This window comes from Octopus bimaculoides, chromosome 18 (assembly GCF_046866305.1).
Source record: "Octopus bimaculoides isolate indiv1 chromosome 18, ASM4686630v1, whole genome shotgun sequence".
NCBI lineage: Eukaryota > Metazoa > Mollusca > Cephalopoda > Octopoda > Octopodidae > Octopus > Octopus bimaculoides.
In genome coordinates, this window is record NC_142945.1 from 52,432,168 (window position 1) to 52,459,684 (window position 27,517).

At 32.9% G+C, this 27,517-nt stretch overlaps 1 protein-coding gene across 2 annotated transcripts in view; it reads left to right on the forward strand.

Annotated features, from left to right (window-relative positions):
- The window catches only part of LOC106878091 (diacylglycerol kinase zeta-like), a 351,530-nt gene that overhangs the window by 128,847 nt on the left and 195,166 nt on the right, over positions 1 to 27,517 (forward strand). The window contains exons 3-4 of one of the 2 annotated variants that reach the window (XM_089366298.1): positions 6,317 to 6,400; positions 21,744 to 21,764. In XM_089366298.1, the coding sequence (XP_089222424.1) occupies positions 6,317 to 6,400; positions 21,744 to 21,764 (105 nt within the window). The remainder of the gene's footprint in view (positions 1 to 6,316; positions 6,401 to 21,743; positions 21,765 to 27,517) is intronic. The other variant, XM_089366299.1, reaches the window with a different exon arrangement.

The window sequence follows — 27,517 nt, forward strand, 5'->3', positions numbered from 1 at the left end:
CTTCAGAAGTGAATCATCAGAAACGAAATGTTCTCCTCAGTTTGGTATTTATTTCTGATGCCAAGAAAGATCTTATCAACTAAACTTGCTCACACCTCCTTGTTATCTGTTTAATTGAAGAATAAAATACATTTAAAAAAAAAACTTCTTAAGGTATGCAAATATGTTGTCTTTAATTTCTCTTTACTAAATTAATCTTCAACATCTGTTCTAACATTTCTTGCTTGAACTGAGGGAGCCTCAGAAAATGGAAGGACATTAGATAAGGTAGATAGCCCCATCACCACCACCACCACCAGCAAAAAATATGGGATGGTCACGGTTGGAATGCTTTCAGTCATAGGCCTGCTTATTCACTGTTGACCTGATGCTAAATAACAACTATACCTTAACAACTTATTCAATATTGAAAGCAAGTACCTCTGTTCTCTCCTTGACCCTCTCGTTCCCATATTTCTGTTGAAATACACGAGTATTATTTCAATGTGATAGATGGATACTGTGTGGAGGTCAATCATGTGTGTATGTATATGTGTGCATATATGTAAGTGTGTATGTGTGTGTGTATAAACAAGTATGTGAAAGTATGTATCATCATCATCATCATGAAGTTCACTTTTCCCTGCTAGCATGGATTTGACAGAATATATTGAGGCAGATTTTCTATGGCTAGATGCCCTTCCTGTTGCCAACCCTCATCTGTTTCCAAACATGATGTTTCCTCATGGCCAAACACGTTTCTTGCAAAACACTGGAAATGAATGACACTGCTTGTATAACAGTGGCAATCTTTTACAACTATCATGCAATGTCATGACAAGGGGATACACACACACACACACATATGATCAATTCCTTTCATGCACATACACATGATCAACACTTACTGGGTATACATGCATCTATATACATATATATCTATGTGCATATCTTTTTTGAAGCATATCAGAGAAAAATGTGACTACTGTTGAGAAATGCAAAATCTTGGCAATTTCAATTAAAAATTTGGTGTCTTCAATTTAAAATGCCATATTTGGCATTTGTTCTGAATGAAGTGTGCAGACAAGTCCCTGTCACTCTCACCATCATAAATAAAAGAAAATTGCAATTATTCCTTTGGAAAATGGTTGCCAATGGCATTGTCATTCACAACACAAAAGTAGAATAAACAAACAACCTTGAAAATGTTCTGGCATGCAACATTGCAAATTCTGCAGAATCAGAATTTCTTTTTACTTCTCAATGGCAGTAACAGACACAAAATTAGCATATTTACCAAATCACCATCTTCTACGAAAAAAAGTTTGCTTGTAAAGGTTTTTGTTCAGCCATTTCAAATCAGCATTGTTAGTTGCTGATGCTGCTTCTCCTTCTCTTCCTCCTCCTCCTCCTACCACCACTGCCACTATCTTATATCCATATCTCCACCCTGCTGAGAATCGCATTGCACTCACTGACATGCTGTGATGAATTGTATGGGATAAAGTATCACAGTCAAGACATGTTATATGCTCTTCACTGTCCAGTCTATTTCTGGCACCCACAGATTCTGCTGAAGTGAACTTACATACTGTATGCTATTTGATGTAAAAAAAAAATGGTATAAGTTCCTGATATACACAGACAATAACAGCTGCATGTTTATACACACACACACACACACACATGAATTACATGTGAAAAGCTCATGAATATGACAAATTTAATTATTGTAAGGCATCTTGTCAGCTGCCAGAAAGCAGTAGGTATTGTTTCTAGTTTTTATAGCAGCCTTTTGATAGAAATATCGATAACTAATATTGACCCAAAATAAAGAAGAAAAAAAAAGCCAAGCAAATGTAGTTATTAGACTTCTGCAACAACAGAATAAATAATCTGCTTGAATAAGTCAACGACAGAGCCTTGATTTACTAGAAATAACAGCCAGATCACTTTCAAATCACAATTTTGCATCAGATAAAAGCAAAATGCTTATTAGATGATAATGTAGTCTTAGATAACATTAGATGATGATCATTATCATTTTAACATCTGCATTTCCATGCTTACATGAGTCAGACAGAATTCTTTGTAATAGATCTTCCGTGGCTGGATGCCTTCCTGTTGCTAATCCTTACCCATTTCCAAATGTTTTCCTATTGCTTGACATGTTTTTCACTGAAGATTGAAACAAATGACACTCATTTACATCCATCATGTGCTGTCGAGACAAGAACATCCAGCATACATATGTATGTATGTACGTGTGTGTGTGTATCTGATGGGCTTCTTTCAGATTCCTTCTACCAAATCCACTCAAAAGTCTTTGGTAAACACTTACCCAAGGTACCACACCATAGGACTGATCCCAAGACCTCATGATTGTGAAACTAGCTTCTTAATCACATAACCACACCTGTATTTCAGAAAACAGATTGGTCATGGCTGAAAGATCTTTGACCATAGGTCTGCTGGATCAGAGTTGACCTAGGGCTAAACAACAATAACAAATCTTAATTAATTTCTCAGTAGTTCATTGCAGGATTTTAATATCTCAGACTAAACATTCTATTAATGTCTTAAAAATTTTGGTGTTGTTTAAAATTTACTTTCTCAGTTCAGTTCATGTAAAACAGAGAATATTGACTAAAGTTATTTTTCTCTAGTTTGGCATTATCAAGTAGCTTTTATTAATTTCTAATTTCCAGTCTTGTTTGCTTACTTAAAAGTAATTAGTACTACAAGTTTCTATTAATAATACAATTATTATAATTAATCGAATTAGTGTTACAAAAATATTTCTTTCATCAAGTTTCTTGAATGTTTTAATGTTTAATTATGCTGTCAGTATAGCAGTTGTCTGACTAAAGATTAAACAAAATTATGAAGGTTTAATTAGTGTTTTCGATAACCAAACTATCACCTTTGCTGGCAACAGAGGGCTTCTGTTTTCTGGTGAAGGTTATATTGAAATACAATGTTACATAGGAGCGAAATATAGGCATTAAATGTGAAGAATATGCATAGGTAACAAGTGAGGTTAGTACAGTCTGGTGGATGTGTAATGTTAGTGTGCCTGAAAGAGCACAAATAAGATGGGAGGAAAAAAACTGGGTATGGAAGACAGCATGGGTACAGACAGAATGCATGTGTATGACGACAGTTGGGTAAAGGAGAGCCAAGTCAAAGGAACCTTTAGAAAGAGGAAACATATAAGAAGTAATTGTGAAAATTGGTTTCAGGATCCAAATGCTACCATAGTACATGGCAAAACATTGTAATTTGAAGAAAATGTCTACCTAAACCATTAGAAAACAGGTATAAAAATGACAGCAATAATGCTAATGGGAATGGTGGTGGTGGCGGCGGTGGTGGTGGTGGTGGTGGTGGCGGTGGTGGTGGTTGTAGTGGTGTTGGTGGTGGCGGTGGCGGTGGCAACAATGGTGTTTCTAATTTGTACTAATTCTCCAAAAAATCTTCTGTGATATTTGTATTTTTATGATTCAGTCGATTGTTAAAACTTCTTTTCTCATATGAGAGAAATTAGATTATGATTTCATACTGACAGTAATATCAATATATCCCAATATATAACCTTGTTATTGTTCATAACAGGGTGGGAATTCTTTCTCTTGTGTTTCTAATATGATTAATAACTTTATTTCTTTCTAATTAGTAGAATATAACTACTACAACCATAGGCACAGTTTGCTAATTACATTGATCAAACGATTTTCTTTATACTATTCAAGCATCTACTTTGTAATCTTGGTCTTACATATTTCTTTTCCCTGTGTAGAAATATTTAAATATGATGAAAAATATTCATATCACATGTGTAAAACTACCAGGTGTTTATACTTCTATTACAAAAATGTGCATGTACTCACATTTTCAGATCTTTTGTACTTTGAAAGCCTGAACTTATCACATAATGAATAACCAACTATGACCTTCTCTTTAACTATATTTCAAATTGATAAACAATGTCACTTCTACTCCTCAGTTTTTTGTTGTTGTTGTTGTTTAGCTACAAAACTTTCTGTAAATCTTTTTTTAATACATTGTTTATATCAGTTTTTAAAATAGTAGTGTATGATTTGAAAAAGATTTAGCTACTATTGTTAGCATATGAAGCAGTCTCAGAGACTCCTTTGTAGTGTTAATAATAAGGTCATCCAGCTGTAAAAGAACTTACTCTGTATTCTTATGTCATCTTATTCTTCTTCTGGTTACAATCATTGGATTGTGGCCATACTGGGGCACTACTATCAAGGATTTTAGCTGTTCATGTTTATTCTAATTCTTATTTCAACCTGAGTACTTAATTATCTTTTTGGCAAAACACTGATTTCAACTGGTGGTGGTATGTCAAACACATACACACACACTCATGTGCACATGTTTATATTGAAAATCCAACCTTGTTCAAGTTTAATATTAGAGTATTTTCATATTCATTTTAGTCCTTTGTGTTTAGTTTGGAACAGTAACATTTTAAAGTCCATTTATATTTGAAGAACTTCTTGGCATCATTATCTAAATGAAATTATAGTAGTTGTGTGTTGATGCCACATATTACAAGAGGCAAGAATGTGGCATGGAATAATGTGTAATGGATGAAATTTCTATGCTTGATATGAAAAATCTCAGATGTAAAACTAAAATAAGTAAAATATTTTTTATCCACTGCTATACAACCCTGAAAAGATGCTGATAGTTTTGTGTAGACAGTGAGAACTCATTTGAAAATGACTCAAACTTTACTCATCACTGTAACATCAGTATTTCTTCGTTGCAGTAAATAATTATATTTAACGAAATAAACGTATTATTTCTAGAAATGCATTGCTGTAGGTCAGTATCTCCAGCAATCTTTTTAGCTGCTAGATCAGTACATAATTTCTTTGCATTCAGTATATTTACAATTTGTAACACATTATCAAAATTAAATTTCTCTTTCTTAAGTCTCAGCTATGGGAAATAGGTTTTCTGATGCTGTTGGCATAACTAATCATGATTCAGCCATCCTTAAATTACATTTCTATTTCTTAGTTAAGCTCTTTATTCAAATATAATAGATTTAATTTTGATGAAGATAAACATTCATTTAAATGTCTATGACCTCTAAATATTTTTTAACAAATCTGTGTCTTAAATATTCATATCTATCATAATTTTTCAGTGTTTTAAATTGAAAATTAAATTGTTTTTTGACACTTTTACAACATCCTCTTTTAATGCCCATGTTCCATGCTGACATGAGTTAAACTTCTTGTGTGGGTTGGATGAATATGCAAACTGAAATAGCTTCTGCAAAGGCTTAAATTCTGAGTCGAGCTGGTTCGGATAAATCACAAAAAACTGAGGCCATTTCTGGCACATGTGTCTTCATCTCTACCTTTGATAATATATAAACTGTTTGAACTAAAATAAAAGGGCATTTTGTCTTGGGTATCATACATTATGTCGTGTGCTGTGCCTCACACAACACATTTAAATTCAATACTGCATCTCACCTTCTACACTCTGCTTCACTTAATGTTCTTAAAACCACACCTTGTTGTGCACAACACATTCTGACTTCAGAATTGCACCTCACTCATCTTAACTTCTCCACTGCACCTTACTTAATATGTTCATACACTCATGCCCTGCTGTGCATGAATGTTCTGACTTCAACACCACACCTCACACAATACATCTTGACTGCGTTAATACACCCCACTGCAACACTATATTTCGCATAGTTCATCTTGACTCCATTAAATATTTTTATTGGGTGGTGAATTAGATTCTATATCATTTGTTATCTAATATACACTATATTCTTGATATTGCCTTCCACCACAGAAAAAAAAAAAAAAATCTGAAATTTCTTAAATTTATTTTATTGTCAGAATTTCAACTTTTGGCAACAAATCAAGGAAAAAAATTGAATCATCAGTCTTCAAAACGTGTTCTGACTGTTCTATTGCACCCCAAATTACATGTCTTTGTGAACCAATGAGGGAGCCTCTATGTGGTTACTAAAAAAGAGTAGCAACCTCTCATCAACTTACACTATTTGTGATTGTAACAAAAGGAGACATAACACACCAGATGTGATGTAAATGCACTTGATAATAAAACCTGCTGAATGAAGACCAGTCTGAGGTTAAGCAACATCAACAACACATCTTGAATGCCACATTGCATACCTTGACTCAGACTCTGTTGACTCTGGATCTGAAAGCTCTCGTTTTGTATTAGAAATGTTTTTATTTGTTGTATAGAATGTGCTTCTGCCTTGCATTGTTTCAAAGTAGGTTCTTTTTTTTATATACTATTGTTGTAGGATATCGCAGTATCAACAGAACATCTTTGGGTGGAAACAAGTGCTTCAGGAGACAGCTGTTACGTAATGGATCCAGACTGTACAGTAAGTATATTCGAGCATTTTTTTTTACTTTTAGTTTTTATTATGGTCATACTGGAGTACAACCTTCAGTGGTTTAATCAGTTATATATAACACCCCCTCTCTTCTCTGTGCTTTGCTTGGTGCTTGTTCCATTGACCTAAGAAAGAAGAAAGGAAAAGCTGAACTGGGTGAGATATGAACTCAGAAAGGGAAGTGTAGTAAGTGAATACCACAAAGTATTTTGTCTGATGCTCAGTTGATTCTGGCAATCCAATGACATTTCAATACACATTCAAATTTTTATATAAATGTTTGTGGAAAGATTTGAGCTTTTGTCTGAGGATGTTGGATTTCATGAAGAAGATAATGATGAACTATACAAAAAATAGTTGCAAGATGTTGTGATGGGAGGGACCCATCCAACCCAAGCCAGTATAGAAAACCAAGCATAAGTTATTTAATATTTTTATTGGGTGAGGCATCAGAAACTTTACATGCAGTGAGCTGGCAGAAACATAGGTACGCTGGGGCGAAATGCTTAGCATTATTTCATCTGCCTTTACGTTCTAAGTTCAAATTCTGCCGAGGTCGACTTTGCCTTTCATCCTTCTGGGGTTGATAAATTAAGTACCAGTTACGCACTGGGGTCGATATAATCGACTGAATCCCTTCGTCTGTCCTTGTTTGTCCCCTCTATGTTTAGCCCCTTGTGGGCAATAAAAAAATAAGAAACTTTACACTCTATGTGACACTTATTATATTCTGAAAATTTTGTTTTCCACCACTACAAAAAAAAAATGTAATTTCTTAATTGTCTTTCGTTGTGAGGTATTTAAGTTTTAATTTCAAATTGAAGAAGAATTTGAAATATCAGTCTTCAAAGATGACAGCCAGTTGTTTTATTTATTTAATTAAAATCTATAATTATTTCCTTTTATTTAATTACTTATTCAAATTACTTTTATCTACAGGTAAGTTTGTAACAGCTTTTAGGATTTGCTTGAAAACTTTTATACATATTACATATTACAGATGCAGTCAGGAGAAATTTACACAATAATTCAATTTGTATCACACCTTAGACCTGAAGGAAATGAATTCTTTTAATTTTTTTTTCTTTCTTTTAGATAATACTGTTAGAATTACCAGAATGTTAGAGATTCCATGTTCTACTAATGGAACTAAATTGTTTTTACCTGTTGCCTAATTCTGCTTCTGATTTTACCTTCCATTTGGTTTGCATCTGCTGAAACATCACCTTTTATTATTATTATTAGCAGTAGTAGTAGTAGTATTCCAACAATATTACTTCAAACAATACTTATTCTCAATAGTTTTCATCATGGATATAAGCAAATAATTTATTATAAATAGCAACACAAAGAAGCTATCTTTATTTAATCAAGTTGTTGAATCTACAAGTTAATGCCAATGTCGGAATTTAAATAAAATTGCTATAAATAAATCATCTTGATTTTAAGAGTATTGTAATTTGCTTAAAGCATTGCAGTGTGTGTAAAGGCTATAAATGTATTAGAAAATGACTTTCGGAAATGTAGGTAAGAAGTTAGGCAAAATATGTAAGGTGATGTCAATAAATAAAAACAGAGAAAATGTATTGTTACTTTGCATAGGTTGTTTAATAATCGTATAACATTTCGGGAACTGACACGGTCACTTTCTAGAGCAATCGTTCCCGACCTGTGGTCTACAGACTCCTAGTGGCCTGCAATAGTAGTACTGGTGGTCCATGAACTAAAATTTAAACTAACATGAGGAGTACATTTTCATTGCACATCTTATGTGGTGTTCTCACTGCATAAATAAATGAAGTTTGTACGAAACACGTACTGCTATAACCTATTGAATTTTTGTCGCTTTTCTTCAAATATATATATATATATATATATATATATACACATAAGGATAAGCATATTAAAAGGGTCCATGGGAAAACTCATTTAAATAAAAGGGGTCATTAGTAGTAAAAAGGTTGGAAACCACTGTTCTAGAGTCTTTCAGTCTTGATATTTGGAGCATTGAGGATGTAATAGTTGGAAGTAGAAACGGCTGTACCAACAGTGTGCTGGTAACCTTTTTTCTCATCTGAATAGCTTGAACCAATATAAAATGAAGTGCCTTGTTCAAGCGCACCATGTGCCACCTGGTCCATGAATCAAACCCACAACCTTACAATCATGAGGTCAACACATTAACCCAGTTCTGGGCAAACTAAGGCCAGCAGGATTCATGCAGTCTGTGGGACTTTCTGGATGACATTCCTATGAAAAATTACTGTGAATTTCTTCGTTTTTATTATTTTATTTTATTACTAGTGTAGCTTGTTTGATGATGTGCTATGTCTCATGCAGCCCTCTTCTCAAAAATGGTTGCCCATCGCTGCTCTAACCTTTGAAGTATGCACCTTCACTGTGCAAGCATATACATGCTTGTATTTACGTGCAAGCATATATCTGTATATTTATATATAGTATGTGTATTATGAGATAAAGTTTTTATAATTGGTTGTTATATTAGATGTTTCAGAGAATAAATGCTTTCTTCCAGAATGATATTCATGGAAAAAAAAAATAAAGAAATAAAAAAAAAAGATTTAAATCAGGCGCAGTTTAGTTTGTGTGAAAGAAAACACACAACTCTGATAACAAATCCTAATATATCTATATTCTTTCCATTTACATAAATTAGTTATTTGATAAGTTAGTTTATTTATTAGTTTTCATCGTTGTTTTGTGTGTGTGTGTGTGTGTGTGTGTGTGCACATGTATGTGCACATGTATGTGTATGTCTTCATTTTGTTTGTTGTTCTGACTTAAGAAAGTGTTGAGTATTGTTGTTTGTCTAACGGCTCTACATAGCACAGCTGCAAACTCAAGGATTAATATTAGCATTTTCCTGATCATGTCCCTACTCATTTCAAATAGACAAAACTTCTCACATCCTGGTTGGCTTCAAAATTGATGTAAATTTCGTGCCAACAGCTTTCCAATTTCTGCTTATTATTTATTTATACATCATTGTTATCTCTCCCATTCTTTGATGCCAGAGCAGCAAAATAAACTGGTAACTATATACCAGGATTGAACTTCTTGTCTTCTCAGCTCTGGTCTTAACTATTAAAACACCACACTGCTAACTTCAAGATCTATTTTAATACATGTATTAATTCACAAAAGAAGCATTCTTTCATTCATTTGTTCATTCATTTAACATTGGCCTTACTTTTCTCATGTGATCATGGGTCAAATGCTGATGTATTTGAAACAGGATTTTACAGCTGTTCCTGTCATCGTCCTCATTTTCCAGATAAGGTACACAGAAACATCATTCTCCTTTTCACTGAGGCAGAACCATGGGTTGTCAACATCCATCTCATTTATATGCACACATACACACGCACATACACATAAAACAAGAAGTGGCCATCACCTACAAATGTGCATAGAAAGGTAATATATTCCATGTTTTCATTGTTTTAGGTGCCTTTGTAGCCACCAATGGATAGAGACAACCTCTGCACACTCCCACTCTTTGATCTCAGTGGCACATTGACATTTCTGGAGAAAGAAAGAACTGCTTCAGTACTTGGCTAGTTTTTCATTCTTAGATGAGTAGATGGCAGCAACATGTAAAAAGTGGCTTGCTCAAGGATACATGTTGTCTGGTTCAGGAACTGAACCTGCAGCTTTATGATCAGCAACTGCACCTAAAAACTCTAGGTTACATGCCTTCACTTACACACACACACACAAATGTTAAATTGCACTGAACAAATGTGGGAGGAGAGCTCAATACAGATTGTAGAATATTTTGTTTATTGATATACTGAATTTATCTTTCACAAGAAAAATTTCAGATTCAGAAAACTAGATGCGTGTCTGTGTGTGTATACACATACACATACATACACCCACCCACATATATACAATTGGCTTTATACAGCTTTCGTTTACCAGATTTGTTCACAAGACAATGATAAGCCCAAGGTTATAGTAAAAACCACTTGCCCTAGGTGTGATGCTGTGTGGCTGAACCTGAAGCCACGTAATTGTGAAACAAACTTCTTAACCATGAAATAATTTCAAATTATCTTGATGATCACAATTACCATTTAAGTCAAATGTTTTGTTTTATTTTTACTCAAAATCTTTGTTTGTGACATTTCCCTTTTCCCGTTTCCAGTGACTTTCTTGTATCTTGGCTGAGAGAAGATAATAAAAAAGTTATTTAAACTAAGAGACATTCTCTGCAAATATTTTTGTGTTGGTTCAACTAGTGAAATGATACACACAGCTATATAAACATAATTTCACATTTCATTTAGTTTTCTTAAAATAACAGGAAGTATACATGACAAAATTTGGCTGACATTCAGAGATATTCATCAATACTTTCAATAAATATTGACTTTCCAGTTCTTTTTGATGCTTAGAAGATCAAAAATGTCCTTTTTATTCTAGTTTACAAATGTATGTTTTCTATCTCGCCACAGCATATATTAATTTTTGTAAATAACATTAAAGAAAATATGATTACAAGAATTTCAGCTGATCTTATCAATAGATTCTATAGATTTGATTTTTTGATCCTGGCTAGGTGAAACCATGATTTAATATTCATAATATATCTTCGGTAATTTATTAGCCATGTAAACTGAAAGTTTGTCTTTGTTATTAGCTTTGAATATGTTTTGTGTCCAAAATAAAAGAGATCTCTTACTGTCAGTACATTTATTTAAGTAATTTAACTTGGCAGTTCTTGACCAGATACCTTTTTCTATTTAGGCTGCAACAGGTGAATATTGTCTGCTTATCTAATTACTGTTGATAGCTGTAACACTAGTAGTGCAAAGATTTTAATTACACATGACTCAATCAGTACATTTATGCACTTGGTAGTAATTAAGACATTTTACTAAATGCATAATTGTTATGAATTATTACAGAAAAATACTTAGAGTGAATGTAAATCAAAAGGAATTGATAACGATCCAACAGGACTTGGCTGACATTTTCGGTTATACAATTATATCTTTATGTAAAAATAAAATATTTATTTTATTTACACTTGCTTTAGAAAATGAAATATTAACCATGTTTTTTTGAGCATTTTAAGCATTTAGGTTTTTTTTAATAGTCACAGTAAAATTATGTTATTCTTAGAAATTTAGTTATGATAAGGTTTAGAATTGAATTGCCCATTAAAAGTAAAACAAAAGGAAACTTGAGAAATTCAGAGTAGCAGCATATCATATTTGGTTTCTTGTCTGGTTTTATATAATCAATGTATTTAACAATGGACATTAATTATTGTTATTGTTATTTGCTTTCACATCTTTGTCAGTCTGGGTTGAACATACTTATGATAAAAGGCCTTCTTTCTTTGACCATCCCAACTGTTATTTGAACATAATTATATCCAGGGCTTCATTATCCATTTTTTTGTTTGTTTGTTTAATTCTTTTAAGTGATAGTGTGTAATTTGAAAGAGATTTCATAACTATTTCTGGAATTTCTAAAGGCTCACTTTCTGGATCAAATGCAAGGAAAAAATGAACATTAAAACCACCGACGATACTTCTGTGAAATTTGTGTTAAAGACGTCTTCCAAGTATTTCGAATTAAAGTAACAGAAGTTTATCAAAGAAACTCTGATGATTATATAACAACCAGCTCTGACAATGAAAGAAATGGAACCTCACTGGATGTTACAAACGGTTAAAATTCTTGGAAAGGGGACCAAATCTTATACACATAAAGCAAACGGACAATGGAATTTATATGTGGTCTCTCAACCTGCTAAAAATAGTAGCTAAATTGCTCTTAATTCATATTCTGCTGTTTTAGAACAAAACGACCTGTTGGACTGTGTTATCCTGGACATGAAAAAAAAAAAGGTATTCCACAGATGGATCAAACCCAGAACTACATACTTTTCAAAGTCAGATTCTTAACCTCATGTTTATTTCTGCAGCTATATTTTATAAATATGGAAATCTAAATCCCATGTGTAAAGAGGCAGTAAAGTTCTAAGAGGAAATAAAAATGCCAATAGAACACACCAGTTAAAACGAACAGCAGAAAGAAACAGAAAAATAATTTAGAAATATCAGGAGAGAAAAAACAGATATATGATAAGCAATTGCGGTTAACCAGCTCCAAGTTGAAAATTGAAACTGAGATATTGATAACATGCAGCACATCAAGCTCAGTATCTTTTAACAAGACAGCTATGAAAATTGTTCTAAAGAAGGAAATAGAAAATACATTCAGTATTAGAATACTTACTTACTTACTAGATGCTGTGTCCTAGCCAAGACTAAGTACATTTTACAGATACAAGAGAAAACCCAATAGAAAATCCTACAATGTTACTAAAACAAAACAACCTTAAATTGATGATGTGAGTAGCTGTGTGAAGGAGTATGTAGATGCAAACAACAAAATAAACACTTGGCTATGCCTCATCTGAAAGAACAGAAGTAAAATGAAATGTACTTTTAGATAGACTACATATGAAAGGCAGATAATATACTACTGTGTAGAATCAATTGTTATACATCATCCTCCCACACAGGCAGAAATATGAGCAAGGATTCTTAAAAAATGCTAATACTCAATCTAATTTGATATAGCAAATACAAGAATTAAATGCTAATGATAATGATTTTGGTGATAATAATAATAATGATTATTTTTATTATTGGTATAATAAAATAATCTTTTCTGAATTAGTCACAAGGGCTCAAAGAGATACAAAAAATAATTTATAATTAAAAACAACCCCATAGTTGGGGCAGGAAAAAAAAGTACCCAGTACTCACTGTAAAGTTGTTGAGATTAGGAAGGGCACAGCTGTAGAAACTATGCCAAAGCAGACATTGTAGCTTAGCAAAGCCTTCTGGCTTTTTGGCTCTAGTTGAATTGTTCAACTCATGCCACCATGAACAACAGATATTAAATGATGATGATGATGGTAATGACGATGATGATGATGGTAATGACAATACTTTAGTTTCTTGCCTTTTTGATATCATCATCATCATTGTTTAACGTCCGCTTTCCATGCTAGCATGGGTTGGATGATTTGACTGGGGACTGGCAAACCAGATGGCTGCATCAGGCTCCAATCTGATCTGGCAGAGTTTCTACAGCTGGATGCCCTTCCTAACGCCAACCATGCAACATATTTTGTGAGAGAGCTAAGATATGTTATCTAATGTAAGATTTAAAAATATAGATGCTATATCTAACAAGTTGTATGATTGTAGAGAAGGGGCAAATAACCTTCTTTTGTTCTAGGGTCAAATCACAAAGGCATATGAACCGATAGGGTGAATGTAGGATAATAAAAATAAGGAATATTTAATTTTTTAAAATTCATTGACTTGCAATTTGTATAGAAATTACTGTTCTGGCTATAAGGGTGGGGGGGAAACTTTCCTTTTCAAATTTCTGGAGGGTGCTGGGGTTAATAGTATTTACTTACCACTTCCCCTCAAAACTGTTGGCCTCAGCAGACACTTTCATATTTGAATGCAAGCAAAATTTTGCCTATGAGCAAAGTGTACTCAATACCTGGGGAGTCATTCAGTTGTTGGCTCAGATGGTTATTAGTTAAAAATGCTGATATTGCACAATACCATATATCAACATTAACAAACAGTTGTGCATAATTAAATATTGTTTGCATTAAATTTATAAACTGGCAACAACTAAAATATTATGAAACTTTCTGATCTAAGAATGATTTTTAAAACGTTTTAAGAAATGTCAAAATATTCAAAATTTTCCCATGTCATTTAAGTGTAGACTATAAAGTTGGTCTCGTAACTGAATGAGATATATAAAGGAGCATGCTTAATGTCTTTTGAAAGGGGTTTACTTAATTAAGCACTAATGCGTGTGTGTGTGTATGCATATGTATGTGTGTTTATGTATATGAATGTGTGTTTATGTATGTATGAGTATGTGTATGTATACATATGTGTGTGTGTGTGTGTGTAAGCATATGTGTGTATGCATATATGTTGTATGCTTGTATATTAAACAGTGGTTTCAATATGTTCTATGTCATTATTTTTAATGAATTATAGAAAATTGCCAGGAGGCAAGTCACTGCTATTATTATCTATTGTGACATACGAACGACAACTGTTTTCTTTTAGATAAATGGAATATTGAAAGTGCATTAGTGCTGGTGTATTGTCAAAACCGTTTCTTGAATGTTCATTATGTTAAAACTATGAACAGCATTAAATCGCCAGATGATTTATTGAGTACTTTCACCTGTATTGAGATATAAATTCAGTACATGAAACATTTCTTTGACAGTGACTATGGTAAAGTAATCATGAACTGCTTGTAGAATATGCCAGCTGTCATATACCAATGTTAACATTTGGATGCACTGGCTGTTTCAGAAAATATTACACTGACAAAATATTCATATCTTTACTCAAACATGCAAAAAAAAAAAAAAAAAAAAGTGGTGTAGAGGGAGAGGAATCGTAATTAATGGGAAGTGTGTTGAGAATATACTAATACATCTTCTATAATTCAGTCAACAAACAGCAGACAATTTGAGCAAAACATGACCGCATTGTTATAGAAAGAATACTACTGTTTGTGGATGTCATACTTCCAACAATTTATACAATAAGCAGTATGAGCTGAAGCCTGTGGTCTTTCCAACCATTTCAGTGGATCGTAAAGTAGCAAAGGTTTGTTCAGCAAGCAACAAAATTTTATAGTTCAGGTGGCACAGTTGTTATTACATGATGGCTTTGTTTCAAAGTGGCTTTTAGGAACAGTCTCTTTGAAAGGTACATCCTTTGATTGCGTGTGTGTGGGCATCAGGTTTGAGGAGGTAAAACTTGGACAATGAAATTAGAGAAACATGTAATAATTAGAAATGGAGGAGTTAAATTTGACAGAAAGAAAAATTGGTGCAAATAACAGGAAAGTGTATGGAACCAATGTAGAAGATATCTGAAATGACATAGAAATGTAATATGAATGAACTAAGTATACTAGAGTAATTTTTTAGGTGCTTAATAAGGACAACACCTAGGATTTTTTGTTTTGTTTGTTTACTTGTTTTCTTTTCTCTTCTTGTGGAGCCTCTCTGACTTCTCAGAGAAGGGAAGAATAAGCCCCAAGTTACAGGTGATTACTGCTATAGCAAGCAGTGCACTTAGAGATTGTTATCTTGCACACACCAAAATGTTTACTGTTTGCCACCTTTATATATAAGAACAACTGTTTTTAAAGGGTTGTAAAAAACTTTATGGTGTTTGTGGCAGATGATGTCTCAAGATGGTTCCAGAACATGGCACATGCATACTCTAACGTTTCCCTGAGATCTTTGAATTCCTCCTTGACCTTGGTCATCTGCTCAGCCTTGATGTTGCAAGCAAAGCAGTTGGTGTCTTTCTCAATCATGTCCCACACATATTAATTCATGGGATTAGAATCAGAAGAATTAAGAAGCTAGAAATTGGGGCTGGTGGAGTCATAGAAATTCTCCGGCACCTACTTCTGACTCTTTCTGGAGATATGGCAAGGAGTTCCTGTTGCCAAACAAATGGCCTTCCAGTAACAACCACCTCACCTCCAGCCAAAGTTTGACCCCAGTCTCCAACAGCTTCAAAGATGTGGAGTGGTATAACATCACCCTCACTGGAGACACACCCACACACCATCACAGTCTGAGAGAACTTGGTTTTCATGAAATGTGGGACTTGTCCATATCATATCTTACAGCCTTTGCAGAGTTCACAGAGCATTGAGCAGTGGTCATGGTATTGGCATTTTGATACCCGACACAATCATGATACAGGTAACTCTTTCCCTTTATTCAGATGGCGTTCTTTCCTCAGCTAACTTTTCTCAACTACAACTTTGATGTTTATGCTTTCCAACACATTGATTGTTCACCAATAAACCAAGCTGTTCCTGAAAGAAAGGAGACATATAAATCATCAAATTTAGCTATACCCTGTATGACAAAAGACATTCTAGCCATTCTACCATTTTTTTTCTATTCTATTACACATATCTTATGTGTCTCTGCATCATTTTTGTTGTTACTACTTGGTACTGTATTTGCTCTGATTAAGCTGACATTTCATCAAACTTTTCTTTGTTGTAACCATCTTATCTTTTAATTTTTTTTTATCCAATATCTCCTTTTATTCATGGTGGTTGGGCTGGGGGATTCATGTTAGTAATGGCTGCTATTTCTTGTACAGCAAGAAGTGGCTCCATACAGATGTTTCTTTGTTGGTTTGTTATAAATATGTCTACCACAAAAGCAAGTTAAAACACTGATAGAATTGAGATGAAGTGGCTCTCTAATCATGTTATGGGACATTTCACTACACTGGACAATATATTAAAAGTCATACTGCACAAAGTGCCTTACCACTTCATTTACTCATTCAGATCTATTGAGTTCAGATTTATTGTCAACGTTTACAAGGAGATTGAAAGAAAGTGCACTTAAATACTAAAAGGACAAAAGAAGTAAACTTCTTACTGAAAGCTTGTGTTGACAAGGGTTGTAAAACTTCTAGAGAAGCATACTGTCTATTGAAGTTGACATTTTATTTTATATGATGATGATGATGATAATAATAATAATGATAATAATAACAATGATAATAATGATAATAACGATAATAATAACAATGATAATAATAATAATAATAATTGAAAAATAAAGCAAATATAAAAAATACAATCTCACTTAAGAGACACGCATTGCACATATGTACATATGTGTGCGCACGTGCGCACACATTTACACATGTGTACAGATACTTTAGTACAGAATAAAAGCACAAGTAGATTGCAATGTTGTTGACAGTCTGTGTAGGTTTCTTTGATAAGTGGTGGGGATGTTGGAGGTGGGAGGCAGCAAGGTGGGAGGCATCAAAATAGATGCTCTCTGACAAACTATTTTTGGAAAACATTTTGATACATATTTATATGTATTTTAGCAGGAAATAGTAGCACTTAATATATGTCTAGAAACGTAGTCGTGAATTCAACATTTTCTACAATCATGTTGTTGTTGTTGATATAGTTGTTGACTGATGCCACTTGTAGTACTGCTTGTATAGGCACCTGACTCTACTAATTGATTCTTCAGCTCAAACCATACGTTCAATACTAAACAGGTTAATTATTTCTCGAATGTGCTTTTATTTATTTGGGTATTTTTTATTCTAATAATTAGGTAGTTATGCCGATGAAAGCATATTTAATAATTTATTAATTAATCTATTAAACACCCAGAGTATATTCACACATATGGTAAAAAAAAAAAAATTATATAATATCAATTCCTGTTCATTGTTTTTCTCATTAGCAAGAATGTAAGACAACACTGGATGCATATTGATTTTTCTCTCTTTTTTTTTTTAAGCTTCCTCAGGGAAGCATAACACCTCTCGGTAACTTCATATAAAGGTGAAACATCTCAAGTTGTCAATCGTTAGTTGCTGATATAAAAAAAAATGATTCATTAAATTTTATTATTTTATCAGTAAACTGGCAGAATTGTTAGTACAAAATGCTTAACAGCATTTCTTCCAGCTCTTTGCATTCTGAGTTCAAACTCCACCAAGGTCAACTTTGCTGCTTATTCCTTCAGGGTCAGTAAAATATGCACCAGTTGAGCACTGATGTTAATGTAATCAAACTAAGCCCCACCCTTAAAATTGCTGGCCATGTGCCAAATTTTGAAACTATTATTTTGGACAGCTCTCATTCATAAACTGAAATGATTCTGAGATTCTTCTTTTTTAACAGAGTTTATATGACTAAATATATTTCTTGAAACATTCATCCAACAAATGCACTGAATAGATGGTGGCATCTCCCCTTGTAACCAGTTTATTCACAATTTTGTGTTCCACCCCAATCCTCTGTTCTGTGATATATTTTTTGGGTGGTGGGTAACTTGTTCAAAAACATACTGCAAGTGCAGGGGAAATTAGCAACACAGAGGTCTGGCAGGCTCTGATCAGAGATGTGGTACAGGGACTAATGTTAGGGAAATGTTCAAGTTTTAATAAATATGATAAAACTCAAATTCTCATATCATATATATTTTTTCTTCATGCCTGCATAATTTTTCGTGCAATGACATATGTGGTGTCATCATCATCATCATAACATCCACTTTTCTATGCTTGCATGAGTTGGATGGAGTTTATTCAGGTATATTTTCGATGGCTAGACACTCTTCCTTTTGCCAAACCACACCTCTTTCCAAACAAAGTAAATCGTTTTCCCAAGGCCATCATGTTTTCATATAATACTGGAATTGAATGATGCTATTATATATGGATGTGTGAGTAAATGTGTATTTGTATGTATAATAATTCTATGTATATATATATATATATATATATATATATATATATATATATGTTTGCATCCTAAAAATACTTATGTGACTGTTTTATGCTTTGTTTAAAGGATTTTCTTATTAGTCCATTATATTGCACTGATAATATTGTGTAAATATTTTTCTTATCTTCTACAAGTCATTATTGCATTACTGCTGTCTTTTGTTATTGACATTTTATAGTTGACAGGCTTTATTTATAATGATAATGTGTTATAAAATACATTTCAACATTTATTAAAATGAAAAAAAAAAAAATGCCACTGAGATCTTGTTTTATTTCTACTTTATTAATGTTTTGTATTTCTTTATTAGTCTTCTATATATTCTTTTGACTGCAGCAGTTAAGTCTCTCTAAGTCCATCAATGTTTTTAGACTTTCCTACTGTCATTTTCTACAAGATGTTTTTATCAGTATTGTGTGTGTGTGTGTGTGATTATTATTATCATCATCATCATCATCATCATCAGCATTTAACATTCTTGTTCCATCCTAATATGGGTTGAGTTGTTAGACAAAGATCTAATGAGTCCAGGGACACTGAATCATGTTCCAGTGTCTGCTTTGGCATGTTTTCTACGACTGAGAGCCCTTCCTGATGTCAACCACTTTAAAATGTGTACTGGGTACTTTTCTCTTGCCGCTGCCTCTACTGAGGTCACCATGTTGCTCAGAGATCTACAAACCCAACGAGTGGATGCCACATACATATGTTAAATGGGGGTTAAGGTATGAGGGAAGAGGTTGGAGTAGAGCAGGTTCCTGTTGTAGAGGTACTATGTGGCTATTCACATTTAGGAGAGAGAAAGAGGGTGAGTTAGTGGTAGTGAGGTGTTCTGGTGGTGCTTCAGGTAGGAGGAATTATAGTGGGCGGGAGCTTGCAAAAGTGTATGGGGTGGAAAGTATAGAGGAAATAGAGTGGGAAGGAGGCAATATCTGTAAAGATTGGGAAGAATTGAGAGTAGAGGGTGAATAAGTTGGAGAAGCCAGAAAGATGCTAGCAGCAGGATAGTAATGAAGATACTGTTGATAGTCTTCTCATGTCCTCTTCATTCATGGCTCATATCTCATTGCCATGCAGCATTACAGTTCAAATACACACACACATACAGTTGTATAAAAAAAATTCCATGACTTAGAAAAACAAGCAATCTTGCTGCTTAATAGTGTGATATACTATTATTGATATTATGCAGTATTATGTTATCATAATAGTCAATTTATCAATTGGTTTCATATCAGGAACTGAGAAAAACTCCTAGAAAAATGGTTGAAGGAAGCCTTTTCTGATGGTTGCTCAGTCTTTCTCAACTTTCGGTATTAAACCAACTGGTAAATTGGCTATTATGAAAATATAATATTGTTTTTTATTATTATAGATAATAACACTGCATAACATTAATTTTTTAGCTAACACTACTTTAGGTGATATTAGTTAATTTTAGGGTGCTCTTATGAATATGAAATCTAATTTGTTCCATCACGTCTATCTTTTTTTGATCTACAAGATATCCCTAATGATTAACAGAAAAAGTGTCTAATCTTGTGAACATTGCATGTAATTTATTAATGTACTAAACTAGTTAATAATTGTTAGAATAAAAATATAGATTTAGAAAACACTTTCTACAAAGAAGTTACAGCTTTGATTTCACTGTCAAAATCACTAGCATGAAGTTCGAGAAGAGTGAAGCCAGCAAAAGCTTGCCATCATGCAGAGATCAAAATCCGGATGCGATAGAAGAGAACTGATTTCATATGTGGGAGAAAGAACCCTGAAATTAGCTAATATAACCCTAATTATCTCTTGCTAAAGAAACTTGTTTTTATTTTGCTACACAATGTCACTATATATATATATATATATATATATATATATATATATATATATATATATATATATATATATATATATATATATATATATATATACATACATACATACATACATATATATATATATATATATATATATATATATATATACATACATACACACACACACACACACACACACACACACACAAAAGCACAAAACTACATTGAACTATGGCTACAAATGGTTATATTCTTAGTGACTGGTAGTGTTTGTTATCCTTTCTTATCATCTAGCTAATTCTATACACAAACTCTATACCTTCAATTTCATCTTAAATAAAGTATAAATCCCTTTCTTGAAGAACCAATCAGGAATAGTAACAGTAACCACATTTAGCCCCAAAACATTTGAGTCACTTTCCTCTATCTAAGTCATGCCAGCATGGAAAAAACAAAACTTAAATAAAACAAATGAACAAACACATGAGAATAATGTTGAATTATAGATATCATTGTGAATTTGAAATGTTTTGCTGTTAACTCCTTTTTTTCATTCAGCTTTTTTAGTAATGGTCTCGAGTTCTTTATATCATGTAACACTGTGTAGGAATTTATGCTTTGTATTTTCATAAATTATGTATTCTATGATGAACGTTTCTTTTTTTAATTTTTAAGGAAACACTGAAGATTTCTCTTATTAATTTTTTGTTGTTTACCTCCAAGTTAGTTTTTATGTAAACCTAAGATCAAAAAGTATTCTGTCCATGACCATTCCAGCTTTTCATAGACCAAGGGCAGCATTATCAAATGTGTTGATTTTTTAACAGCAGTGTACAAGATTTGAGTCAGTTCAGCTAGTATTTCTAGCAGTTCGGTCCATCTTATACATTCCCTCATCTGCTTGACTATTGAAATATTTATATTTTGTAACATAATGAGTTGCAATTGTTTTTAATTTTTTCTGTGGGTTTTTGTTGTTTTTTCTTTGTAAATGCATAGTCATTTGTTTTTAAAATGGTCTTACTTGTATGGCCAATGTAACAATGTCATGTTTGCATAAAGATTTTAAATAAACATTAGTCATCTAAAGCTTTTATGAATTGCAGGTTCGTGGCTTCGTTGAGAAGGTGATTTTCTTTTTGTTTTTAAACTTAGGTGTTTTAGTAATATTATTATTAATGATAGATTGGGATTGGATGTCATGCGAATTCTGTTTGATCTGTTTTTTCATAACATGTTCATCTTTTCGATAACCAAAGTGCATTCAGTTCATGCAAAAGTTTTTGTTTGCTATTTGTTTTTACTGGATGTTATGTCATATTTACTTTGTTGAATTTGTTTCTGTGTGGTGTTCTACAGCTTGCCTTTCAAACTTGTTTGTTTATCTGTTATTGTTTTTTTTCTTTTCTTCTTTACTTTTTTTTTTTTTTTGCTATACTGCATTTACAGAAAAAAATCTAAAAGCTCTTGTGCAAAGTAATTTTATCCCTAATATCTATCTACACCGATATTCACTATCTCTATGTGTGTGTGTGTAGGCATTTATTATTTGTGATTTTAATATTTTCTCTGTGTGTGTGTGTGTGTTCATTATTTATTTGTTGTCGAGTGCAATTCCAAGAGGATTTAGTTGCTATTTCTACCAGGTCAGACTCATTTGTTGACTCAAACTTCAACCTATATTGAATATATATTACATATATCTGTATAACGTATATTGTATATATCATATCTCTCTGGTGTATATATTGTTTCATGATATTATCTAATCATTCATTAGTCTTGAATGTTGATTTTGTTCTGCTAACTTTTGGACCATTGTTATACTGTTTGTGAATTCTAACAGTTCCATAACATATTAATTGCCAAAGAATTAAACCTTGTAAAGTAGTGGCCTGGAATAGACCCTAGTTCTGCATTTGCAGCTAGAATTAACTATTTTAGTTTAATCATAATTCATGAATTTTATCTTTAATAATTCCTTATAAATTTCCTATCATGTATGAGATTGATGTTTTTTTGTTTGTGTGTGTGCGTGTGTGCACGTGTGGGTGTGATATATTAGTATTTCTCCATTATTCTTATCAGTATTGCATAATACTATTTTATAATTTTTTTTTTTTTTTTTTGGCATCAGGCAGAACTTGTTAGAGTTTCTGGTTAAATGCTTATTTACTGTCCTGTGTATGTGTGTGTTTATTGCTTTTGCCCTGGTGTAAATCTTCAAGTTTTCTGTCCATTTTTATGTTTCCCTCACGAAGGAAATTCTCCAGGGAATGGTAGAGTTAGTGAAGTTCAGCTTTCATTTGATTATAGTTCTATTTCCCTTGAAGTTGGTACCACAGATGAGAAGTGTAATTTGATTTAGACAGTATGTAGGATGTGCAAGGTTAACAAATTGATTTTCCTATGTTGGCAGCATGATTTTTGCCATTATAGAGTCTGCTTAGCTTCTTTTTTTTTATGCTATTATTTCTTATTCCATGTGAAAGAGATGACTGTAAATTATCAATAGTTGTGTGAATGTTATATAATAAATGTCTGTTACTTACTGATTTATCAATATCTTTCTTTAATTGTAGAATTTCCATTTCTAGTTTGTTTGTTTGCTTGTTTTTCTTTTTTCTGTATCCAGAATTCCTGAGTTTATTTGGCACTAGATCAGTTTATTTGTTTTTATGGAAATCTATAGAACATTTTTCATTTTTCGCTCTACTGTTGCCCAATTTTATGTTTATGTAATTACAGACAGCATTTTCTGTTAGTCATCTTTTACCAAAAGCACAATTATATACAAAAGATGTCTTATTTATGTTTTTTTCTTTTTCCTACAAAGAATTTTTCATTTATCCTTATTGGTTATTATATTTTGTTCAGAACAATAAATATTCCTGGGTTTATTCTCGATAGGAAAAAAAAATTAAAAGTTAATAAATAAATAAATAAATAAATGCTGAAAAATGTTGACTGATACGATAAACAAGCATGTAACATTGTTCTCACGATTCTTGCCTACTGTAAAAATGATAATAAAGATAGACAATAGTAACAAATGGGACCAATAGACACTTTGGCCAGAAAATAAGACCCCCCAAAGTCTATAAACATTGGTTACAATGTTTATAGACTAATTGGCATTGCTGTTCCAAAAGAAACAAAGCATTAGCTGCATATATATATATATATATATATATATATATATATTTCTAGAAACAGGGTAACCCCCAAAAGTGTATATGCACATTGCATAATTATAAAATCACTGTTTATTAAAATGCATTTCGTTTTCCAAATTCAAAGGAATGGACATCAATTTTTTAATGAATCCCTTTTTTTCAAATTGATGATTGCTCTGATCCAGGGCACTACAGATAACATAAAGCAATGGAATCACAAATATCATGATGCATTTCGTTTGGTGTTTGTGTGCTTCCTCATTTAATGGCTGCCCTCAATTCATTGTCTGTTGCTGGTTTTGTACTGTAAGTATCCCCTTAAAAAAAATAAGACTAGTGGTGTAAGGACCAGTAAACCCAAAGGATATTCTACTGAATCCCTTCATCCAATCCCTGTTTGGCAAAATTTCATCAAGGCCCTTACATTAATTATGGTCGTGTGGGGATCCCCATCTTCAAGTCCTCTTCAATGCTTAGCATAACAGATTGTTGCAGCATGTCCAAGTAAAATGGTTCAGATAATTCTTTTGATGATAAACTACACCAAACTGTAACTCTTAGTAAATTAACATCATGTTCCTCTTTAACATGTGGATTCTCAGTCCAATGTAGATACAGTTATGATGGTTAATTGAGCCATTTACTTTTTATATAACCTCACACTCTAAACAATCTTTGTTGGATAGTGTGTACCTTCTACTCATCTTTCCAAGTACCATTCACTAAATGTCACTTTTTGATCTGGATCATCTTTGATTAGATTATGGATTATTCTTTTCTAAGGACATCACTTCAAAAAGCAATGAATGATTCATTTCGAAATTCCTATTTCATGGCTCACTTGCTGCAAAGATTTTATTGAAATCTAACTATATGTATTTAGTACCCCATCTTGCTTTGTGGGTCTCATTGATGTCCATGGACTTATACTTGAATGGGCCCCAACTGAAGTATCCAAAGGTGTCAGATGTGGAATGTTAAGTTAGGCAGTAGATTAAATCCACCACACAACAGATGCGGTATTACATAAAACTGAAGACAGAAGATCTGTAAAAACCAGTGATATGGCATCATCTGGAGCCAAAGAAAGGTGTCAACAGGCAAGTCATGAAATTGAAACCACGAAGGAAAAATATCAAGCAGGAAAACATCAATGAAAATTGTGAGGAGATTGAAAAGGATTCACTAACACATACCATTAGAGATATTCATAAAGCATGAATCTAATAAGAAGGAAATTTGCACCAAGAAAAGATTTTTATCAAAGACAAAGATTGTAATATGCTTTATGAATGGAAAGATATAAAGGAAATTTGGAGAGAATATTACAAGAGCTTATAGAAAAATTCAACAGATGTTAATCAAATAGAAAGTTATCAAAATTATCAAAGTCAGAATTGTATAAGAGAAAGGAACACTTCTAATAATGTCTAAAATAAAAAGAAAAACAGAAAGAAAGAAAGAAAATGTTTTTAAAAAAATCAAAAACTCCTGCAACAAATGACGTAAAACTATGAAAAAAAAAGCCTCATTGAAATTTTTACACTATCTGTGCCAAAAAATATGGAACTTAAAATTACGGCTAAATGATTGGGTTAAATCAATTTTCAGACTATCATAAAAAAAAAAGAGATAAAGGAAAGAAAGAAAAGAAAACAACCTCATAAAAACTAAAAAAAAAAAGCACCTCAGTCAGAATTTCCAATCTTGAGCATTTAGGTGTCCAATCAACCGAGCTACTAGATCCATTGAATTAGTGTGTGAGTGGCTGAGTACTCCAAAGACAAATGTAATATAAATGTAATTCTTTGCTAGAATCAGTGTGACACCTGGACCTTTGAATTACAGGTACATTTTCAGGTGCAGCTGTGTGGTAAAGAAGCTTGCTTCTTAACCGTGTAAATTTGGGTTCAGTCCTATTGTGCAGCACCTTGGGTAAATGTTTTCTACTGTAGCCCAGGGCTGGCCAAGAGCCAATGTGTTCAAGAACTGCATCAAGCTTCAGTGTTTGCTTTGGCATGGTTATTATGGGTGGATGCCCTTCCTAACACCAACCACTTTATAGTATGGACCAGGTATTTTTTCATACCATCTGCAGATATATGTGTGTTTGTGTGTACCCTTGTCTTGTCATTGTGTGATGGTTGTAAACAAGCATCACTGTCATACAAGCGATGTTGTTCATTTCCAGTTCTTCCATGAAAAACATGTCTGGCTAAGGGGAGAATTACCTTCTTTGGAAACAGGAAGGGCACCCAACGGTAGAAAATATGTCCCAACAAATTTCATCTGACCCTTGCAAGCATGGAAAAGTGAGCATTAAATGATGATGATAATGATGATGATGGTGATAATGATAGTGATGATGGTGTTTCCACATACTCAATTTTACTGAACGTATGGGTCGACCTGAAGCTATAGAAAATGATACTTGCTCAAGAAGCCACACAAGATCTCATGAATGTGCGGCAAACTTTTAGCCAGTCAGTCATACTGTGTCTACAATGCAATGTAAAGACAACAGAGCAATTATGCTGATGATTTATGCTGGTCAAATCCTACTTAGTATCATTGCTAATAGAATTAAAGTCAAATACGGAATGGAACAAATTGGTTTTAGAACTGAAAGAGGTACAAAGGATGCTATTGTCAAGCTGAAGTTAGTTACTGAGACAATTAGAGAACATGATGAAGACTTATTTATTGCTTCTATTGACTATGAAAAAGCTTTTGATGCAGCTATTTATGACAAATTATCGTCAGAGATGACAAGAATGGGATTTGTTCAACATTTTATAGAATTATTAAAATGACTTTATTCTCGGTAATCCATGACTGTTGACTGTGTAGTCTGAGATTAAGCAAGTGAAATGACAAAGCTGTATCTTTTGTACTTTCCTGTTTAACATCGATGCAGAAAGAGGAAAGCTGTTGAGAATTTTGATAGTACAGTTACAGCAGGTAGAATATAATTGTCACCAGTTCAGGATATGAGACAGTCTTAATTGCTGGCTATTTAGAATTGAGGATTGCGATAAAGAAAGTTCCAGAAATATTCTGAAGAATATAGTTTATTCGTTAATTTTCACAAATCTGAGTTAATAATTATCTCAGGAATACTATCAAGGTAATATTATAATAATTGACAATCAAACAGACAAAGTGATTCTTTAGATTTGCTATATTGGCAGTAATATTGCAAATGAAAACAATGACGGCAAAGAGATCAAAAAGAAGAAATGCAGCAGTAAAATCTATTAATATCACTTTAAACTATGTTACACGCATTTAAACATGTTCTCCTGTTTATGCGAAACATACCATATTTTCCAATATACATGTCAATGTGATATATAGTGTAACCATTCAGACATCATCACTATCTTTCCAGATTCTTCTGCATCTCACATGGAATTTTTGGTCTTCTAATGTCACTTTTGTGTTTAAGTCAATCTGTCTCTTTTGGCTGTAAATTTTGATAAGAAAAATTTTGATTTCTTAGTTGGAAAATACGGTGCTTCCTTTCCAGCTATCTCAGAGGGCAACGAACCAGCCATGGGCACCACCCATTCAATGAATAAAATATGAAAATAATCATATTTTTATAGTGATCTGATTATCCACTGAGAAAGTGATGCCAGGTTAAAGACTGGACTTTGGAAGCAAAACAAATAGATGAAAAGAAAACTCTAAGTGTATTGGAG